The following is a 22,108-nucleotide window of genomic DNA, read 5'->3' on the forward strand; positions in this document are numbered from 1 at the left end:
AAAAAAAAATTTGCATTTTAAATCTAAAACTAGCACAATACATTAGAAAAAAAAAACATGCGCACACCTGGCAGATCCTTTTATCCAAGGTGAGAGGGAATCAACCATGACCTTGGAGTAGCTAGTGCCATGCTATTTCAGCATAATTAATTTAGGTTCGTCACATTTGCTTTGGTTGGTTCGAACCAGAGTTTCAACACCCCTACACAATTGTTCCATTTTCACATTGTACTTCAGGGTATGAATTGAGGTACGTTCATGTCATTACTTTAATTTTACAAACAAAATATCACCTGTACCCCAAGCTACTTTTCTAAATGCACTTTAGAATTTTAACAGCTTATTTTTTTTTAAATTCATTTACATTTACCTCTGGGCTCCTCAACACTGAAGTAGTCTCTCATTGGTTGTCTCTCCACCAGTCTATGCACCTCCTCTGTTACAGCAGTATCAACCTTGCTTTGGGGTTCTGAGGCAGTCCTATGGACAGGAGGGCTAGGTTGTCGGGTAACAAATTGTGGCACCTCCTCCACAGTGGGCTCTGTCCTTTCATGGGTTGGCATGGGAGGGCAGGGTTGCTGTGCAGGGGAAGGTGATGGTTGAGGCTGAGGGGGTGGAGTTTCAGCAGGTAGTTTAGGCACAGTTTCAGTCACTTCCTGGTTATCACCATGAGCTTGTATGGTTGGTTTAGCAGTTTCTGTAGTCGAAGGTCGTCGTTTCTCCTCCAGTTGTTTGAGTTTCTCTTTGCATGCAGCAAGTCTCTGTTCTTCCATGCGGCGTTCCTCTTCCTCACGCCGTCTGCGAGCACGTTCTACTGCTTCGGAGAGCTCTGACTGCTTCTTCCGTTTCTGCCGCCACGCTTCTGTTTCCTCCTCACCAGCAGGGGGTGCCGTAGTGGGTAGCTTTGTAACACGGGAGCCACCACTTCCCACAGACCATCCAACAGTTTGGCCCTACACAAAACAATTAAGCAAAATTTAAAAAAAAAGCCAACTTTGTCAAATCAGAGATAGGACAACTGTTCTAATGCACACCATACCTGTTGGTCTTGTGGAGGTAGTGTCTTGCTATAATGGACAATATTGCCAGGGGAGGGAGCCTTGGGGTCTCCACTTTCTGCCCATGAGCTCTTGCTGTCACGCCTCTCCTCTTCTTCCTTCCATCCCTCCTGAACATCAGCGTTTCTTGACCTCATGCGATCAACTTTAGTCATCCACTCCCTGTGTTTCAGCAAGAATGTTTTATAGGGCCAATGTTCATTATGCACAAAAACATTTTTGGATGAAATGAAAACAAGCCACAAAACTGAATGCTTACCAGTTATCGCCTTTCTCCTTAGCAGAATGGTTCTCCTCATCATCACTAAAGTTCAGTTTCTCAGTATAGTCAACTTCCATTTGAGCACCTAATAAAGACCAAAAATGGTGACTCAATTAACAAATGGTTTAAGTATAAAATTAAATGTGGAAACACCAAATGATGTCATTATTGTTCACAACAACAAAACAGCAAAATGACACAACAACTTGCTTAAACATACTTGGGACAAAAATAAGACTGGTGATAAACATGCATTTTAGTTTTTTGCTCTATATCTATCCATGTTGTAACAAATAAAAGCTCTCTGGATTTCTCCCATACTTTAAACCAATTGCTTAGTTTGTGGTGCGTTATTTTTAAATAATAATAATTAAAAGGCAATGGCAAACAATGGTGGGCAAGTAATTTAAATAGTGTATGGCCAAACAATATTTAATACTGATAACAGCAACTACCATGGGAAGCCTAGAATATACAATCTTTAGCACCAACGCCTATGCAAACCATGAACCAAAAAAACACAGAGATATATATATATATATTTTAATAGTCATTCTCACCTGCCCAACCCTCATCAGCATCAGTGTCCAGATTGTCTAGCTCTTTAAGCTCAGTGGCACTAACAATTGATGGCCTGTCTGGATCCTGCAGCCATGGCTGAGAGGGAGGCTGGGAGGGTCTTCCACCAGAACGTGGACCCCTAAGAAGAGAAAAGAGATAAGGAAAAAGCTACACTTTACAAGGTGCCCAATGCCCTGGAAGTATCCCAAAATACCAAATTGCTTGCCTTGATCAATAACAAACTCACTTTCAACTGCTTGCACTTTCACTTTTAACACTTCAGACAAATTTGCAAGGTCAATAACTAGTTAGAACTGTAACTTCAACTTTAGAAATCAACATCTAGTCTAAATACTGCACACTCATCAACATTATGGCAACAAAAAAAGGACAAAGTACGCTGTCTTTCAATCTTAGCTTCTAGACATTGAAGCCATTTAAGTTCAGACCTTTTGGGATCACTTACTTAGACATCTCCTGTTGACCAGGGTATCTAAAGCTACTTTGTACAGGAGGAAAGGGCCCTCGAGGGTAAGCATTGAACATCTGAAAAGATAAAAACACACTTTAAAATAGCTTTGCCAAATAGACTTCACAAAATCAGTACTAAAAATACACAGCAGCATGTCATATTTCAGCAGGTAGATGAAATTATACACAATGGCTTACATATGTACATATATATCACTTACATATGGCGGCATCATGCTCCTGAACTGGGCAGCTTGGAACTGAGATGATATTCCTCTCGCCATTTGCTGGCCACCATTGAGTTTATGCTGAGGGGCAGTAGGCGAGAGTCTGTCTCTGGCATCTCTCTTTTCTCTGCCCTCCCCAGAAGAGGGTTTTCCTGCCTCATCGGAGTCCCCCGAGGGAGATGGTGTGCCCCGACCCACGCCTGACTCCTCAGAGGGCTTTCCATCACTCTCTGAGGGGCTGGAAGCAACATTTAAGTTCCTGCCTCCACCTTCCCGCCAGCTACCCACATCTGAGTAGGTAATGCAAACGAATGGCCAAAGTGAGGGTGATAATGATTACCGTATTTTTCTGAATATAAGTCACACCTGAGTTTAAGTCGCATCAGTCCAAAAATATGTCAAGAGGAGGAAAAAAAAACATATAAAAGTCGCACCGGACTATAAGTCGCATTTATTTAGAACCAAGCACCAAGAGAAAACATTACAGTCTCCAGCCGCGAGAGGGCGATCTATGTCTTTAGTGCACAGTCGTGGCCAAAAGTTTTGAGAATTACATAAATATTAGTTTTCAAAATGTTTGCTGCTAAACTGCTTTTAGATCTTTGTTTCAGTTGTTTCTGTGTACTGAAATATAATTACAAGCACTTCATACGTTTCAAAGGCTTTTATCGACAATTACATGACATTTATGCAAAGAGTCAGTATTTGCAGTGTTGGCCCTTCTTTTTCAGGACCTCTGCAATTCGACTGGGCATGCTCTCAATCAACTTCTGGGCCAAATCCTGACTAATAGCAACCTATTCTTTCATAATCACTTCTTGGAGTTTGTCAGAATTAGTGGGTTTTTGTTTGTCCACCCGCCTCTTGAGGATTGACCACAAGTTCTCAATGGGATAAAGATCTGGGGAGTTTCCAGGCCATGGACCCAAAATTTCAACATTCTGGTCCCCGAGCCACTTAGTTATCACTTTTGCCTTATGGCACGGTGCTCCATCGTGCTGGAAATTGGCTTTTTTTTCACCAAACTGTTGTTGGACTGTTGGAAGAAGTTGCTGTTGGAGGGTGTTTTGGTACCAGTCTTTATTCATGGCTGTGTTTGTGGGCAGAATTGTGAGTGAGCCCACTCCCTTGGATGAGAAGCAACCCCACACATGAATGGTTTCAGGATGCTTCACTGTTGGCATGACACAGGACTGATGGTAGCGCTCACCTTTTCTTCTCCGGACAAGCCTTTTTCCAGATGCCCCAAACAATCGGAAAGGGGCTTCATCGGAGAATATGACTTTGCCCCAGTCCTCAGCAGTCCATTCACTATACTTTCTGCAGAAGATCAATCTGTCCCTGATGTTTTTTTTGGAGAGAAGTGGCTTCTTTGCTGCCCTTTTTGACACCAGGCCATCTTCCAAAAGTCTTCGCCTCACTGTGCGTGCAGATGCGCTCACACCTGCCTGCTGCCATTCCTGAGCAAGCTCTGCACTGGTGGCACTCCGATCCCGCAGCTGAATCCTCTTTAGGAGATGATCCTGGCGCTTGCTGGACTTTCTTGGACGCCCTGAAGCCTTCTTTACAAGAATTGAACCGCTTTCCTTGAAGTTCTTGATGATTCTATAAATTGTTGATTTAGGTGCAATCTTAGTAGCCACAATATCCTTGCCTGTGAAGACATTTTTATGCAAGGCAATGATGGCTGCACGCATTTCTTTGCAGGTCACCATGGTTAACAATGGAAGAACAATGATTTCAAGCATCACCCTCCTTTTATCATGTCATGTCTGCCTATCTAACCCAATCAGCCTGACAATGATCTCCAGCCTTGTGCTCGTCAACATTCTCAACTGAGTTAACAAGACGATTACTGAAATGATCTCAGCAGGTCCTTTAATGACAGCAATGAAATGCAGTGGAAAGGTTTTTTTGGGATTAAGTTCATTTTCATTAGAGGTCGACTGATATATCGGCCGGCCGATATATCGGGCCGATATTTGTCATTTTTTTATATATCGGCATTGGCTGATATCCGTGTTTAGTAGCGCCGATTTAAAGTCAGGCACGTCGGCGGGCAGCCCCGTGTTATTGGTGCGGTGGAAAGTGCTGCTGCAGCAGCATGTGAAGCACCCCAAGCCAAAACTTTTGGAAGATTCAACAGCAGTCCTGGAAGATAAAGGTAGTCAGAGAATTTCACTCTGTAAATGGGGTGGAGAAGTTGACAGCTCTAACAAACACTGCAGCGTGACGTTACCAAAGTAAACTGTCTCTGATGTTACTCTGCCGCTCACAGACAGCACCGTGCTCGGAGAGACAGCTTTCCTGGAGCTGCCCAGAACCGTGAATCACATTTGTTCGGAAGCATGGTTTGATGCAGACAATAACTAGTTTTCCATCCAACTCATTTGTATTTAGGGATGTCAATATTCGATCATTTCCATGATCGATCGTCGTTTAAATTAATGATCAATTAATTACTTTAATGCTGCAAAATGCATCTGCAGCGGTATTATTATGTGCAAAAGCCACTTGGAAAAAAGCTTTCTCATCCGAATTAAAGGGGTTTTAGTCTGAATAAAATGCTAGTAGCATGACTGTAAAATGAATAGATGTGATTATGATCATTTGATAAAATGAAGAGAGCGCGGCATACGTTGGAGATCATTTTACTTTGTTGACTGTTTCCCGTCAAGGAGACCGCTGCATGCGCCTCTTTTAATGCTTTCGTGGTGCTCGTTGTTGTATTTTAAAACGCATCTGAAATGTTTTCAAATGACACACTATAGTAGTGGTGCAACGGATCATCATTGATCCGTGATCTGTTCGGATCAATATCTTCGGTTCGGCACACACGTGACCCGCGGATTGATTTATGAAAAAAAAAGTTGCGCATGTTTCGTCCACACTCAGTGGTCATGGCGAGCGGAGGAACGGTGGAGCTTGAACGGCCGGTTCATTTTGGATTCCCTGTCAGATATAATGATGAGGAAAGAGGTTAGAGTGAAAATATTGTGCCAGATCTTTATGAACAGGAGAAGAAAGCAGTTGTGGATGAACTATCCTGAGCATCCTCTGTTGCGCTCACGACAGAAGGGTGGACATCCAGGGGGACGGAGAGCTCTGTGACGATAACTGCTCACTTCATCACAGCACACTGGAAGATGAGAAGTCGGGCTATTATGTTAAAAAGAAGATATTATGTGCACTTTAAGTTGATTTCATATATTTTAATTTAATAATTTAATGTTAATAAAAAAAGACAAAACGTATGATTGTTTGTCTTGGCTTTTTTGCTGATCCGAAAAATGATCCGATCCATACGAGGACGAGCGAGCGCGGGTTTGACTAGATGTATTTGGAGGTTATTGCTCACGTCTCGTTCTGCACATATCCAAATGTTTCCATATTCGCAATGTATCTGAATGTTAAACTAAAATTTTTTTATTTATTTAATGTAAACTAGACTATAAAGATCCTCTTCACATGAGCAAAAACCTTGGCATAATAGCAGAGTGGACCGGTATACTACGGTCTATTTAAACTGACCAGTGTAACCTTTTAAATGTTTGGTTGACTATACTTTATTTTAATAATGAACAGACTGCGATATAAGTTTGAAATTAGAATGCACTTTAGATGTTCTGTGTCATTTATACCAGACACAAATGTTGCTGGTTGCTAGTGTGTTTGCAGCACTACTGTTATTTATTTTTTAGATATTTTTCAGATTTTTATTTTTAGGGCTCAAGCCCGAAGGGGCGAAGAGCCCTATTGTTCCCCTAAGGATTATTCTTGTTGTTATTTTTATTTTTTATTAAACCTTCCGGGGGTTTTGGGGGGCCTTAACATGCTCAAAAACTCTTGAAAATTGGCACACACATTGGAACCTGCGGCCATCAGGACGTCACAGAGACTGGGACCCGGGCGTGGCACAGGGGCTCTACAGCGCCCCCGGAACACAGTCAGAAATCTTGAACCATAGCTCACACACACTTGCATATATTTATATGAAACTCAGTACACCTATAGATCTCATTGAGCTGAACAACTTTCGCGCTCTATGTCATAGGCTCCGCCCAACAGGAAGTCAGCTATTCAGGGCTGTTTAAAAAAAGCATGCTCTTGAATTTGATATACTTGTCATAGGTTTTTTACTTGATTGCCACCAAACTCGGTCAACATGATCTCAAGACATTGGGGATGAAAAATTGCGAGGGGATTTTTGATATCTGGAACGGTTTGCCCGTGGCGTGGCGTTGAAATTTGGGCAAAAAATGAGAAACAGGAAATGCCTAATAACATCCACATACGTTGCCTGAGTTTGATCAAACTTCAATTTGTTCGATGTATGATACCGATCGTATATATGTGACTATTAAAAGTCAACGTTATATCGCCACCAACTGGCAGCAGGAATTGAGTCATTTTCAATATGCTTTGAATTCAGCATCTTATTTTTACTCGATTTGCTTCAAACTTCATCAGAATAATGACAAAACATGGCCGATGTAAATCTGTTGTGGGGATATTGATATCTTATATATTGTTGCCATGGCAACTTTTCAAACTTGGAAATTCTGTTATGGTGATTTTGAGGCAGATAACCTCAGATTTACATGAAACTCAAAACACATATCAGTATTATTGATAGCTAGACATTGGAAAAAACTTAAAAGGGCGTGGAAAAGGCACTCTATTGCGCCACCTTTTGTCAAAAGTGGGGGGGTTAGTTTTAGTTACAGACACCAAACTCGGTATGTATATTGTTCTTATCAAGACAGACAACTTTCTAATTCACAGTCATCAGCTACGACCAACAGGAAGTCGGCTATTTTGATTTGAATGTGTATTTTTGAGATTTTACAGTTGTGAATTAATGCATACTCCTCACAGGGGAAGTACACTATACACACCAAACTTTGTCTACATGAAGAAAAAACATTGAGGAACTGAAATTACGAACGAATTTTGGATAGCTTGAACGGTTTTGTCGTGGTGATTTTTTGAAATGACAGTAAAAAGGGCATCATTGATTGTCTTGTATTTTTAAATTGCAGCTTCCAAACACTTAAAAGCATTTTTTCATACAGAGATCAACTCATTCTGAGGAAATATGCATAGTTTCATGACTTTACAACACTGTATGATTAAAAGAAAATAAAAAACTGTCAGACATCTCAACTCACTCTGTCCCTCTGTTTGAGGAATGTATGTGTGCTGACTGAGTGTGTGTGTGTATGTGTGTGTGTGTGTGTGTGAGTGGGGGATGGGCATGAGCTGAGTGGCAGACAGACAGAGAGAGAGAGAGAGAAAGAGAGAGAGACTTAAACATCTCTTTAATCACCAGGGAAAAAAAACTATTTTAAATTGTTATTTTTTTTGTTGTTATTGCTAATTGTGCTGTTTTCATTACAGCTTAAGAAATCTCTTAGGCCTTATCCTTTTCTGACAGTTTCAGGAATTAAAAAAAAAAAAAAAACTTATTTGTGCTGCAAATAATAATTTCAAACTCATTTGATACTGACCTCTGACACCCTGTGACATGACATTTATCTGATTTAACATAATCTCATGGATGTAACAGTCTTCATCTGTGAGCTGAACAGTTTTACTAAGCTGTAATGCAAGCAAAACGATTTCACAGATGCTTATAGGTCAATAAAATCATAACAAAACACTTTTAAATTATTTAAGGATCTGGTAACACTTTAAAATAATGTCTCATTTGTTAACATTAGTAAATGCATTGGAAAGACTTCATAATAGCTGCACTCATTAGCTAAGCATTAGTAAATAGTCAGTTCATGCTTTATATAGCCTTCTCCCAAAATGAATAGTCGTTAGTAAGCATTTTTTAAATACAGCTATAATTAAACTGTTCATGGTTTATATGCACATTTATTTTGAGGAGATTAAAGGCTGTAATCTTCAAAAAAAAAAAAATAATAATAATAAATAAACAAACACAGAACTCAGAAATATTTATTTCAAGATGCAATAAAAGAAAACTGTATACACATACATATATATATATATATAAAATTGCATACGTTTATATTTAATTTTTTTTATCAAGTGTACAGCTGTACGGTTTCATTTTTTGCATCTTGAAAAAATATTTCTGTGTTCTTTATCCCTCTGTGTTGTGTTTAACTTTTCAGTTTGGAAGATCAATTATTCTTTAAATCTCCTTTGTGAATGCTATAAATGTATAAATAGTCCTCACTTTAGATGAGCTCACAAAAATAGATCGCGGGCAATTACTAAATGTTTTATAAAAACCTGACTTGATCATGAATTACATATGGAATATATGTCAATAAAGCAGTTATTAACAAACTGACCAACTATTATCCTGTGTCTAAATAATAAGATTTATATATTTACACTAAAATAGTTCATTTATCATTTAATTTCACTTTAATAATCTCATAAACCACTGACAACTCCTTAACTGGTTTGTAAATGCAATAATTTATAAATGATAAATTGATCCTTCAAGTATGAAAATACAATGATTGAACTTTATAGATATGCTCAATAACAAAATATTTATAGCTGTATTTATGAACTGCTTAATAATGCCTATTAAAGGAGTGCTATTAGGCTTTTTCACTTTTTCAACTTTAGTTAGTCTGTAATGTTGCTGTTTCAGCATAAAAAAAGTTCTGCAAAGTTACAAAGCTGAAAGTCCAATTCAAAAGGAGATATTTTATTTAACAAAAATTACTTTAAAAACTACAATGAACAAATTGTTTGGACTACAACAAGCATTTTCCGGGATTTGTGATAACACAAATATTGACGAATGGGATGTGAAAAAAGACTGGAAGAGAAAAAAAAACTCCTTATATTTAGGTGTGCAGAATTATGTGGCACTTTTTCCTTTACTGATAAAATGAGCCAAAAAAAGACATTCACTCAGACTGAAAAAAACAAAATTATTAGATCCTCATGAGAAATATTCAAAATTAGATCACTACATTAATTGTAAAGTAAAGACATGACCACTGGACAGCAAAATGCTTACTGGGTCAAAAGGGTCAGAAAAAAAACAGGTAGAGAAGACCAGCAACACGTAAACTGCAAAAGAATTAAGAATTAAAGTGAAAAAAATAGGTGTGAAACAATCAGGGAGCATTTAGTCTACAATGCCACCATTTTCCAGAACTGCAACTTTCCTGGAGTCTACGAATTACAATGTGTCAGGTTCTGAGAGACGTAAAAAGATCCCAAAAAATGACTTAATTTGAATAGCACAACGTATTGTGGAATACTATATTAAGACTTTATATATAGGCTTTATGAACAGATAAAGATGAACACCAACTCCCAGAGGGGGCACCATCCCAGTTGCTCAAAAAAAAAAAAAAACATGCGCCATTCTCCCATCCGCGCTCGCGACCGCTTTCACCTCATGTTTGCGGATGAATGTTCGTTATTGATGGATGGACATCTATGCCCATGTAAAGGACATCAACAATCCGGCACAGAGAAAAGAAAAATAAAGAAAGTAAAAAACAAAACAAGGCATAAAGTTGGCTTGACATTGGACATTCAAGAGTCTCAAATTTAGGGACCATCTCTAAAGTTACATGTGAAATTGTTATACACTTTTCTAACGTCAGTAGCATTTGAAGAGAATGACTTGCAGTCATAAAAACAACTGTAATTGTTCATCTAGGTGACAGCTATAATGCACAATTAAATTGAATGTTTGATATTTATTAAAACAAACTGTAAGTCATATGTAAATTATGCTACTTTTTCACATGGGCTCAAACGCAAATTTGAAGCTCAATAGCATTTGAGGAGAAAGACTTGCAGTCATAAAACAATTGTAATGTGTTCATTTAGGTGTCAGCTATGATGCATACCTTATACATTTTATATATATATATATAAAAATAAAGTGTTACTAAAGTTATATATATTGTTCTGTGTATGTGATTTCAAAGTCTAGATGGGTCGGATTAACCCTTTAACTGCTGTATCCCTTAAAACTTGATTGCCAGAGGGTTACTGTAAATGCTTATGCCCGCTGGGCACAGTTTTCCCGATGCCACCGGGGTGGCGTTTGCACTGACGGCTTGAGCCCGCCATCGCTGCTTGCAGCTATATTTAAAATTGTCTTTATTTAAATGTATATTTAAGTTTACATTTATGTTCCAACAAGCTTGAAAAATTCTACTTGATAAATGCTCTAAAACTTATGTAAATATATATATATATATATATATATATATATATATATATATATATATATATATATATATATATATATATATATATATATATATAAAACCTGTTTTATATATTTAATACTTGGTCAGTTTATTGATTTTGTTTGGTTAACTTTGGATACATTTTTTATTTTAATACCATGCAGTGCACAAAATTAAGATTCGAGAGATGGTTCAAGTCAGTGCTCAATAAATGATGTTTAGAAATGTTGTGCATTCACTTATTATTAGTGTGACATTTTTGCATGCAAATGAAGGGGAAAACTTCACGATATCAGCCCTAAAAATCGGCAGCACATATCGGCCATTGGCTGACCCTGACCTCTAAACATCGGCTATAGAAAAACCCATATCGGTCGATCTCTAATTTTCATGGCAAAGGAGGACTATGCAATTCATCTGATCACTCTTCATAACATTCTGGAGTATATGCAAATTGCTATTATAAAAACTTAAGCAGCAACTTTTCCAATTTCCAATATGTAATTCTCAAAACTTTTGGCCACGACTGTAGACTACAGGAGCACTGAGCAGCATGGAGCACCCTCTCGCGGCTGTAGACGGTAATGTTTTCTCTTGGTTCATGTCTCTTAGTTCATTTCTCTTGGTTCATGTCAAATTAATTTTGATAAATAAGTCGCACCTGACTATAAGTCGCAGGACCAGCCAAACTATGAAAAAAAGTGCGACTTCTAGTCCGGAAAATATGGTATATTTAAGAATTATTATTGAGAAACTGCTGCATATCTTTTTTCCTAAACAGTTGCAACTATGTTACACAAATCTTATAAGACAATGTAAAGGATGATGGTCTTACTCTGAGGCCTGAGGCTGGGACCTGGCCCATAGGGTTCATCTTCCTGATCACCTGATTTCTCCACCTCACCCGCTGCCTGCAGACTTGGAAACTCCTGATGGAAATGACTGCTCATCCGAGGAGCTCCTGCAGACACAGTAACATTTAAGCACTTGGCTTTAGCAATTCAAAACTCATGCCAATTAAGGTTATTCTGCTGCTTAATTTTTAGATAAGGATTTATAGTTTACAGAGTAGTGTTTCGAGAGCTAACAACAATGAAAAGGTTTACAAAGGAAATGGCTTACCATCCAGCTGCCCAGACTGTTTGCTGTTGGCCCAAGAGCGGCTGCCTCCCAGAGGGGCATCAGAGGTCTGAGGAACAGTTGGCTTGGGCTGTGGTGGAGGGGTCTCTTGCTGCCTACAATCATAAAATAAAGTGCAAGTGGAACAGTAAAATCTAATGAGTACAAAACAAGCAAGACAGTGTGAAATTTAGTGTGGAGTATGTTTGGAATATCCAAAACTGAACTACAGGAACTACAACTATCATTTAAGAGTTTTACCGTTCGTCTCCTGGTTGATCCTGTCTGGAGGCCCATCCGCTGCCGTCCTTCGGTACGATGCTAACGTTGGGATCGTTGCCTTTGTTCTCAGCTTTTAGGCTGGGCAGGTTAGCCGGAGGGGGCATGCGTCGGCTAACCGCAACTTTGCCCAAACTTTGGAGCCCATGTCTGGCAGCAACTTAGTGGAAGAAAAAATAAAATAAAAATCATTAGCTATGGCACTAATACATCAAAGATTTTTCAAATCTTGAAATTTCATTTTCTTTACAAAAAAAAAATTTTTACAGGAACATTGTTAATAGCAGCAGTAATCTTACAAAAAATGTTCTTGGGCATTCTCTAAAAGCTGAATGCACAGCGGTGACTAGGGCTGTCACTTTTGAGAAAAAATCTAATTCGAACGGATATCGAATATCATGCAATGTATTCGAATATCTACGTGATCCCCCCCCAACGCGCATTAAAAAAAACACCGTAGCCTAAGGGGCTGTTCACATATCGCGCCTAAAAACGCGTGGAAAACACTTGGCGCGCCGCTTTCTCCTTCTCCAAAGTGCTCGGGCAGTTGCACTCCTGAGGCGTCTGCTGTTGCTAAGCAACCATGACCTGCTCTCTCATTGAAGACGCAGAAATTTCAGCAAAGGATAAATGGATTTGCGGCACTGAAAATCGCTTGCAGTAACGTAGCTCTGCTACTAAATTTATTTCAAAATGGCAATCCATATATAGCTATGGTCAGCTGTTCCTTCATCTTGGCTGAGCTTTCACCGTTGTTACGAGGAAGGATGAAGCTGATTGGTTATTTCTTGTCACATGACCCGCGGTGTGCGTGCGGCTGTCTGAAAAGTCGATGCGGTGCTGACGCGCCTGGAAAAAAACGAGCGCGTCGCTTCCATTATTGAGCGTGCATACCTTGGAAATAACGAATATGAGCGCGCAAAAGACGCGATGTGAACGGCCCCTAATGGAGATTCCATCACAAATGTTTAACAGTGAGTCATAAACAGGACTATCTGTATTATTATTATTTTTTTACTTAATGTTTGAAACAGCAGGTTATTAACTTAGATTATCAATTTATATGAAGTGCCACTATGCATATCCCACAACATTAGGCTAAATGAAAAAGAAAAAACGATTCAGAACAGGCACAAACAATAACGTGACAACTTAAACAGCAGCAGAAGCAAGGCATATAGCCAAGCATAATTCATTTCTTAATATTGTTTGCAAGAAACACCAGTCTATCAACTTGATCTGGATTAAGTGCGGCTCTCTTTTCATTTACAATGTTCCCCGCGGTGGAAAACACCCGTTCGGAGCGCACAGACTTGGCTGTCTACTAGCTCTTATTCGCTTGATTTGGTCATGGGCCTACGCTACAATACGTCTAGAGTGCCCTCTACTGGATAAGATGGCAAAGAATAAAATAAAAATCAAAAGGTCTAATCACAGACTGAAAAAAAATGTGCTACACATGGCATTTTAAAAACCGGATATTTTATTTATAGTTCGATTACGGATATTTCACGTCATGTTCGAATGCATATTCGAATATCGAATAAAAAGTGACCCTATCGGTGACTGAGTGGACAAAGGCTGCTTATCTGATCCAGTGACTCAAAAGGAGGCTGATTGGGGAGATCAATGAACGACAGTTCAAAGACTCTAGTGCCATCACTTGACACTCTACTCAATTGACTATTATTATTTTAAGAGTAAGAGAACAAATATTTTTTTTTTTTATTTAAAATGCAGTTCACCATTTTAGATTGAGGTGAAATGTAACCTGGACATGTTCTTGACAGCTTTCGAGAGATTCACTCCACTACAGATGATAACAGTATTTTACAACAGCTTGTTTGTAAGAATGGTCAGTTGACTCACCTGCAGTTTTCTGGGTCTCCAGAGACTTGCCCTTGTACGTGTTGAAGAGGCTAAGGGTTGCATACTTGGTCTTGCCATCCTTTGCCTTGGTGCTCTGCCCTGACTTCTCGGACATTTCGCTGGAAACTCATTGAGTCTGGTCCTGCGGCCTCACCCCTCAGAACCAGCCCTTTAGAAGTGACCAAGAAATGAAAGCTTCAGTGAGCAGATGGTAAAACCAGATATTTTATCTAATATCTACCTGCACCTTTTAAGCAATATTTCCTGTCAGGCTTAAGAGCAGGCTACAATGCAACACCAGGAGCCTTTGTTGAGCAACTACAGAGAGAAAGACAAATGTGCATATGAGCAACTAACTCTCCTCAAATACAGCGCTTGCAAATGATACTTAATACTCGTTTCACAAACATTACTTAAATTAGATTCAGTGGGTTAAACTGGAAGGTTTATTAAAAGGCCATGTCCCTAACTTACAGAGAACAACTGAAATATTAAGTGAACAATCAGCCTTTTATCAGACTTTTGACTTCCTGTTTGAGGCAGAATCTTACAGGCTGAAAACGATAACAATTTTAAAACACTGACCAAAGTTTGACTGGCCAAAATGTCTATTACAACTTGCGAACCTTTAAAGAAGATGAACTGCAAAAGGCATTCAGAACTCTACATCTTTGAATCCCAATGGTTCAAATCGATGACGCACATCACGCTGCTATGCCAATGTCAGTGTAGATGGAGAACTGACAGTAGGGCTCCATTCATATTGATGTAGTGCGAGGCTTAATGCCAAGACAGCAGTAGAAGCAAGAGGGTCACCTCACCATGTCCAAACACAGTTCATTGCAATGCACACTGAGAAATATGAAGATGTGTTATTCACCACTTCATTTATATATAATGCTATCCATAACAGAATAAATTAACACTGAAACCTTAAGCAGCTGCTAGAAACTCATAGTTTTAATATGAATAAACATAAGACTGAACAACTGGAGCAGCTTGTGTTGCTTTCGTCAACGAAAAATTATGACTACATCTAGCATGTTTGGCTGGCAAAATAAATGTTGCCTCGTTCGATTTATGACGAAATGTTCTGACACTGTGTTCAGATGATTTGCATCTGTAGTGTGAGGTTATCAAGTTAAGACAGACTTTTAGCATAGCGGGGCGCGGCATGACAACTCTCGCGTCCGGTGAAGATACAGTTAAACAGCGTCTGCTCTATTTACTAATAATTTATATTTAAATAAGTAAATAAATAACCTAAACCAAAATACATTACAAGATAGAAATATAGACTAGAAAATATATCTACACTTGCTCTGGTCTACGTCCATGACAGTGACTCACTGCAGAGTTTGCAGTTTTAATCTTAACAGCTCTTAAAGCCTAGTGTGCACTTGGATGGTTAGATGCATTATGGGATTTAAATCAAATCAGATTTATTGTGAAAGAAAAATAATTTATATATATATATATATATTTATGAAAAGTTTATCACTTTTCGTCGACTAAAACGGTCATCGATCATTCTGACTAAAATGCTAAGACTTAGTTGACAAACTTGACAAAAAAAAATTATGAACGGGACTAAAACTAAGGGTGTGCCAGTTTCAGAATTGGTGATGACGGTTATGACGCAAGTCAAATGTGATGGTTCATAACATAACCGTCGGGGGGGGGGGCTTGCTCTACGTTTATTTTAAATTAACAGCAAGAGAACTAGCAGTGAATGTGCTTTCCATTAAATGAAATCACACACAGTGAACAAATTCCTTAACAAAAAAAAACGTTGCAATGAACGTGATTTGTTTATAATAAATCACACACAGTAAACAAAACCTTTTAAAAAAGTAGGCTACTTAAATTCTATAAGAGCATAAAAATGAATGAGTAGCCTAGGCCTAAATTAAAATGATAAAATCTCAATACCTTTATCAAAGAAAATAAGGAACAAAAACTGTTGTAATACCTTAATTAAACTAACTAAATAAAGGAAACAAAAAAAAAAGTGCAATGACATTTTAATTTCCTAATCTTTTTCGACTTCCAAGTTTCGTGACAGGAACACCAACATGTTCACTTTACTCGGTTTTAGTGACGATCTGACAGGGGTAGCTATGTTCCCCGCAGTGCTAAAAACTCGCTCTGATGCTGTGCTTGTAGCACAAATACACATGTATTTACGTGCCAATTTTGCTAAGAGCGGATAGCATGTTTCATTGTCTCGCCACCATGCTAGTGGATCTGCCGTAGAGTCAATTGGTTGTTCTTGGAGATAGCGGGTTAACTCAGTGTCAGCGCGCGCTCTGATCGGTAAAGGGGCAGAGATTTCAGACCCCCGTTTATTAAGGAGATCTCCAAGATTTCTCTTCTTGGGAGGGGGTGGTGCACAGACCTCTCCCGAATCATCTCCAGCAGCAGCAGCCTCCGAAGCACCACTAACTCCGCCTCCGTTTCCCTCGTCAGCTGATACAATTTCCCCCCGGAGTGCATCTATTGTCTCCTCCAATCCATCCCCCCCATTGCCTCTGTATCGTGGGTCAAGGAAAGATGACTTTGCCAAAAGCTCCTGAGTGGCTCCCGCCCGCCATCCGCTGATTGTTTTGCGGTCTATGGACGATGCAATGCTTTGCTGATGCGAGCCGCAAAAAAAGCCCTTGTCTGTTCTAGAAAGGATGCAGCAAAGATATTTAATGCTAATGTATGAGGCATAGGCCTACGCTGAGTTTCACGATGAGATGCCCTCTAGTTCTCAGTGCAGTGCAAGTGAACGCGGTGCGCTGGCGCTTCCATGTCACGGTTATCATTGTCTGCTATATTTGCTTTTTATTTATTAAAATACATGCAATTGGTTGATGAAACATTTATTAAAATTAAGATAAAATTTGTACAAAACGAAATTCGTTTTTAAGAAAGGTTTTCTACAAAGCAAAATTTAATGAAGTGGTAAATATCATGTCTGACGATTTACAAAACTTCATTAAGTGGTAAAAACCATGTCTCCCGATATATTGCGCATCTTATGATCATATCTAAAAAATGAAAATAATTTTTGATAAAAAATGTTTGTTATAAATATTTTAATGACACGGTTTTGGCATTAATAGAGTTCTAATGACAGTGTTCAACTATAACCGCCGGTCTCACGGTTATATACTAACTGTCAGACCCCTAACTAAAACTAATAAAACCTAAAATGACAGCTTCACACAAAGACTAGACTAAAACTCAAATTAAAACAGGGCGCCAAAAAACAACACTAGGAGCAACAAACCTTAAACCCCTTTTAACAGTTGGTCACTTACGGGATAGTTAAAAGTAGGGCTGGCCGATTTTCCAGATTTTATAGATTAATTCAAATTCATTGTTTTGAATTTATTCAAATTCATTGTTTTAGAAATGGAGGAATCGACTATTTTTAATAGAAAAATTACCAAATGTTAGAATTAGACACTTGCCGGTGATAACAGTAAAGAGAAAAGAACGATCCAACTAGGGCTGGACGATTAATCGAGAAATAATCAAAACCGAAATTCATAACCTCTGACCAGCGTAATTTTCCCATGTCGGTTACTTCGGTTTTTTAATCCTGTTAACATTTCCCCATTAAAGCATACTAGCGCGTGTGTAGCCACATGACTCTGCTCTCCAGTCAGTGGCATAAAAGCAAAACACGGAGGTGAACGCAGGTTCAACACATAGTGATGATGCGCGAGCGATGAGCCTTGCGCCGTCACTAAACTTTGTCAGTTGTATTTGTTTTATGGTTTGGACATTCAAGCGATTAGATGAACGGATGTGTACTTATTAGAGCCCGACCGATACGGATTTTTGGGGGCCGATGCCGATATTAACTCGTTACTGTAACTACACTATATTTGCTCTCACAGACATTCACAATGGACCCGTATATCTTCTCCTCTTCTCTTTGTGCAGTCTGAATCAAAACATCGTCATGCGCTATCGAACGTAAAGTTAGAAGATTACGGAACCAATTCGAAGTTGAATGGTTAACGTTAGTGTCATGAACACACCGCTGTCAATTTTGAGAAGAACCACCTTCAAACAAGTTAACAGCAAGCATTTAAGGGGCCTGCAAAAAAGGAAGCTATGTTAACGTTAGAATAACGTAACAATTGTTGTTTTTTCGAGGCACACTGTACATAACTTCTAGTCATTGACTACACGTGCCCCCCTGCCACAGTTACGCGGTCATTATGTGGGAAACACTGCAGATATATTTAGAATAAGTTAAACGCTAATGTTATAGTTTGACCTTATTAACGTTCGCGCTACTAGTTTACGTCAGAAACTAGTTGTCAGCGCTGTCCTGTGATTTATCACTAAAGTAGCTTAGAATCTCAAAACTTATTATAGCATGTTTGTGTGCAGCACATGAAGCACAAGCGCGTGCATAGAGAGCAGCGTTCGCGCTAATTTTTTTTGTGTCCGTTCTCGGACTGTTCTGTGTATTTTAACTGTAGAAAAGGTTGTTCCGAGTCAAAACTACGATACAGAAAACTATATCAGTATATCATAATAAACGCAGCCGTTTTTGTCTTCCGTGAACATAAACAGATGAGAAAGAAAACCCACGTGCAATATTTTTGCTTAAAGAGACAACAGCCTAATAAACGTGCTGCCTGTCATTAATGTTAATCAAAGAACAAAAGAAAATCATTCACTGATCTTGACTGAATATATTTAATAACTTTACTCGATTAATCTTTTTTATTTATAAAAAGAAAAATATGCAGTGTTTTTAAACTTTTAATTACAGTTTGTGTACCTGAAATTTAGTTTAGTTGTATTTATTTATGATATTGCTTATTGATTTGTTTGTTCCTTTCTTATTACTGACCTATCTTATTACTTGTCTTTAACACTTTAATATTTGAAATTTAGGCCATCCTTAAAAATATTTTGGTTTGCAGTAACAGTAATTTTTTTAAAAAAAAAAGGGTCGGTAGGTCGGTCTATATTTTTTTTTTCAAGTTTCAATGTAAAAAAAAAAAAAAAGTAAATTTTTGTGATGGTGATTACGTCGGTATGAATTTAAACAAATTAGCATATCGTGACGTCACTGACTGGGTCTTCAACCCGTGCCTTCGGGCGCATCATTGCAAACCTCATTTTGATGCAGGCTATATAGACCACAAACAAATTTAAATCTTTGTCAAAAACATGTTTAATGCATGAATTTCAGGTGAGAAAAAAAATGAGGTACTGTTTTACTTGCATCCACCGCTACGTGTCAATGCAACCTACAAATGAGAGAACGTTTACTTTGCTTTCTTGGGTTGTCACTTTTGTGAAAAAAATCCTGTTTGATTTGAGTGACAAGTGTTCATTGAATCGATTGTAAAATCGATTTTGCATGTCTAAAGTTTTATACGGCAAATAACACCAAATATAGGGGAATCCCCGGACAACAGGCAGGAGGAATGTAAAGATTCAGTATATTGGTAAAGACCAATATTTCTGATGATTTATTGGCGTGAAGTTACGTGCAAAATGACAAACAGGAGTGCAACATTTTCGAAAAACAATAAGCAGAGTGGACTGCCATAATGCAAAACATTTACTGCAGGCTTCAACATGGCTGTGTTTACGATTAAATTTAAAAAAAAAAAAAAAACGCATAGGCGATTTTCCAAAAAAAAAATTCAGAATATTCGTCGAATTTAAAATAAAAATCCACATTCGAATGCGCATATGAATTTTAGGTGTGCATTAAGGAAGCTGCCTTATGAGTCCCGGTAAGTGTTACATTCCATCTCGCCGCGCGCACAGCTGTGTCTACACAACTTTCAAAGGTGGATGAGCTCGACACGCAGTATATGCTTTCTCATCTTTCACCTCGTGTATGTGCACGAGATGCGATGACAATATATGTGTCATTGCATTATAAGGTTATGTTAGCCTATCCAGTTGAAGCCACAAAAAAAAAAAAAAAAAAAAAAATCAATGTGGAGAAGATCTTGTTTACATCAAAACTGAAACCAAGCTGTTCACACAGAACGCATATTTCGCGCATCTCATGTTTTTAAAAGAAAAAATGTAGGCTATCCTGTGTGACTGGTTTTCCGCCCTTTTTATTTATTTAACAATGCATGCATACATGATGCTGTTTTGTTTATAGTTCTTTAAACAACTTAATAATTGGTTCATAAACATTATTTTAAATGTTATGTTTTTTTCACAGTCATTTATTCTAATGCTTTGAATAAACATGCAGTAATATTTTGCTCGATGCGCTATCTTGAGCCTCAGAAGAGAAGCAAAAAGCTTTTCTTCACCCTAACTGAAATTATGCATTTCAAATTCGAATACAATTCGAATTTTTATCATATTTAAGTAAAAAATTCGAATTTAGTTTTTTCAGCTATTTTGACAGCTCTAGGCGATTTAAGCCCGAAACTGTATGAGACTGAATACCGGCTGAATTCACATTTCTGTTGTAAAAAAAGAAACATTGTGCAGAACTATTATTTGCGGTTATGAGTGTTTGTCCGAAGCTGCAAAAAAAAACCTGGACGCACTCCGAGAAAAGGTCGTTAAAATCATTTTCTTATTTTCGTTTTCGAAACTTGTGTTGGTTGATTCGTGCTTGATTCGTGCAATAGATTTTCGAACATAAAGTGACAGTCGACACGGTCACGGTTTTAGATCAGAGAGGAGAAGGGATGGGAAAAGATCTGGGCACAGTTTTTCCAGAACTTTGTGCCAAGTTAAAGCGGTGTCGAGCTGTTTTAATGAATTTTTTTTAGATGTATTATGGTGCCTGAACCCGTATGACTTTGAACAGTGACCACGAACATTTAGTTTACTGCAGCCGCAGCCATCATTACCAAGCACGAACCGTTGACTCTGACAGTGAGTGAGAGTCTGAGACGAAGCGAACGCAGAGGCCACAGTGTGACATCCGTGTAAACACAGATGACGTCAAGGGTTTTTTTTTAATTAAAGAAGATAGCCTTCATTTGTATGTAGGCCAAGGCAGTTTATATATTTACAATACTTAAATATAATTAATAGTATTTTATTGCGTTTGTATTAGTTGTTTGAAGAGTAAAAAAATAATTGGTCGGTCTTAACGCAAATTTACAATCGGCAAGTCGGTCGGACTAAAAGCAAAAAAATAAATAAATTGAGTCGGTGCTAAATTGACAGGGTCGGTCGGGTTACGGCAAACAAGAATATTTTTAAGGATGGCCTTATATTAATCTAGTTGTTTTTCTATGGTATTTTTTTTTTTTTTTAAATCACAGGCAAAATTGCTCTTGCAGTGTTTTGTAGGCTGCTTATTTTTGCTCATGTTATTCAGCTGCAACAGAATGCTTTGTAAAAATGTTTGACATCTAAATGTTTGACTTAATTGTTTTTATATTGGATTTTTTTATCTTATTGGAATCGAAACTAGGAATCGATAAGAATTGGAATCGATAAAATTCAAAGATACCCAACCCTAGTAAGAAATGTTAAGAACATAGATAAAATAACTGCTGACAGTCAATCATATTTACAGTACAAACCTTGTCAGTGAACTATGAGGGCAAAAAAAACTAAACTGAAACAAAATAATCATTCATTAATCATAATCGAGGTAAAATGTTCAATTAAAAGTTTTGCTTTTAGGCCATAATCGTCCAGCCCTAGATCCAACCACATCTCGTTGCATGTGACGCGCTCTGTGAAGGACCATAAATTTAGCGCTAGGCGTCATTCACACATCGCTTTTGTTTTGACAAAGATGTGATGCAGGCAATGGAATAGGTAAAACATGCAAGAAGATGAGAGTGAACTTTTAATTTGAGCGCAGTGTTTTTAGAATGCCGTTTCATGCATGAGATGAGGTGCTGCAAGAGACGTGAGCGCAACAGTCAAACACTTCCATGTTTACACAGACAAAAGAACACCTGTGAATAGGGCTGGGACAACGCGTCGAGGTCATCGATGACGTCGACGCAAAAAAATACGTCGACGCAAAATATGCGCATCGATTGGTCGACCTGTTTTTATTTCTCTAAAAAACGTTTGCAAAACGTT

General features: G+C 38.3%; 1 protein-coding gene across 4 annotated transcripts in view; it reads right to left on the reverse strand.

Moving 5' to 3' along the window:
* Positions 1 to 22,108, reverse strand: part of LOC132092641 (protein PRRC2C-like) — a 53,290-nt gene that overhangs the window by 21,165 nt on the left and 10,017 nt on the right. For 3 of the 4 annotated variants that reach the window (XM_059498964.1, XM_059498963.1, XM_059498961.1), the window contains exons 2-11: positions 14,057 to 14,225; positions 12,170 to 12,347; positions 11,912 to 12,024; positions 11,625 to 11,750; positions 2,574 to 2,869; positions 2,348 to 2,427; positions 1,881 to 2,020; positions 1,318 to 1,405; positions 1,040 to 1,220; positions 371 to 953 (exon numbers count right to left, since the gene is read on the reverse strand). In XM_059498964.1, the coding sequence (XP_059354947.1) occupies positions 371 to 953; positions 1,040 to 1,220; positions 1,318 to 1,405; positions 1,881 to 2,020; positions 2,348 to 2,427; positions 2,574 to 2,869; positions 11,625 to 11,750; positions 11,912 to 12,024; positions 12,170 to 12,347; positions 14,057 to 14,171 (1,900 nt within the window). In that variant the 5' untranslated portion in view covers positions 14,172 to 14,225. Of the gene's footprint in view, positions 1 to 370; positions 954 to 1,039; positions 1,221 to 1,317; positions 1,406 to 1,880; positions 2,021 to 2,347; positions 2,428 to 2,573; positions 2,870 to 11,624; positions 11,751 to 11,911; positions 12,025 to 12,169; positions 12,348 to 14,056; positions 14,226 to 14,303; positions 14,375 to 22,108 lie in introns of all 4 variants that reach the window. The other variant, XM_059498962.1, reaches the window with a different exon arrangement.

The sequence above is a fragment of the Carassius carassius genome, chromosome 18, assembly GCF_963082965.1.
Source record: "Carassius carassius chromosome 18, fCarCar2.1, whole genome shotgun sequence".
NCBI classification, from domain to species: domain Eukaryota; kingdom Metazoa; phylum Chordata; class Actinopteri; order Cypriniformes; family Cyprinidae; genus Carassius; species Carassius carassius.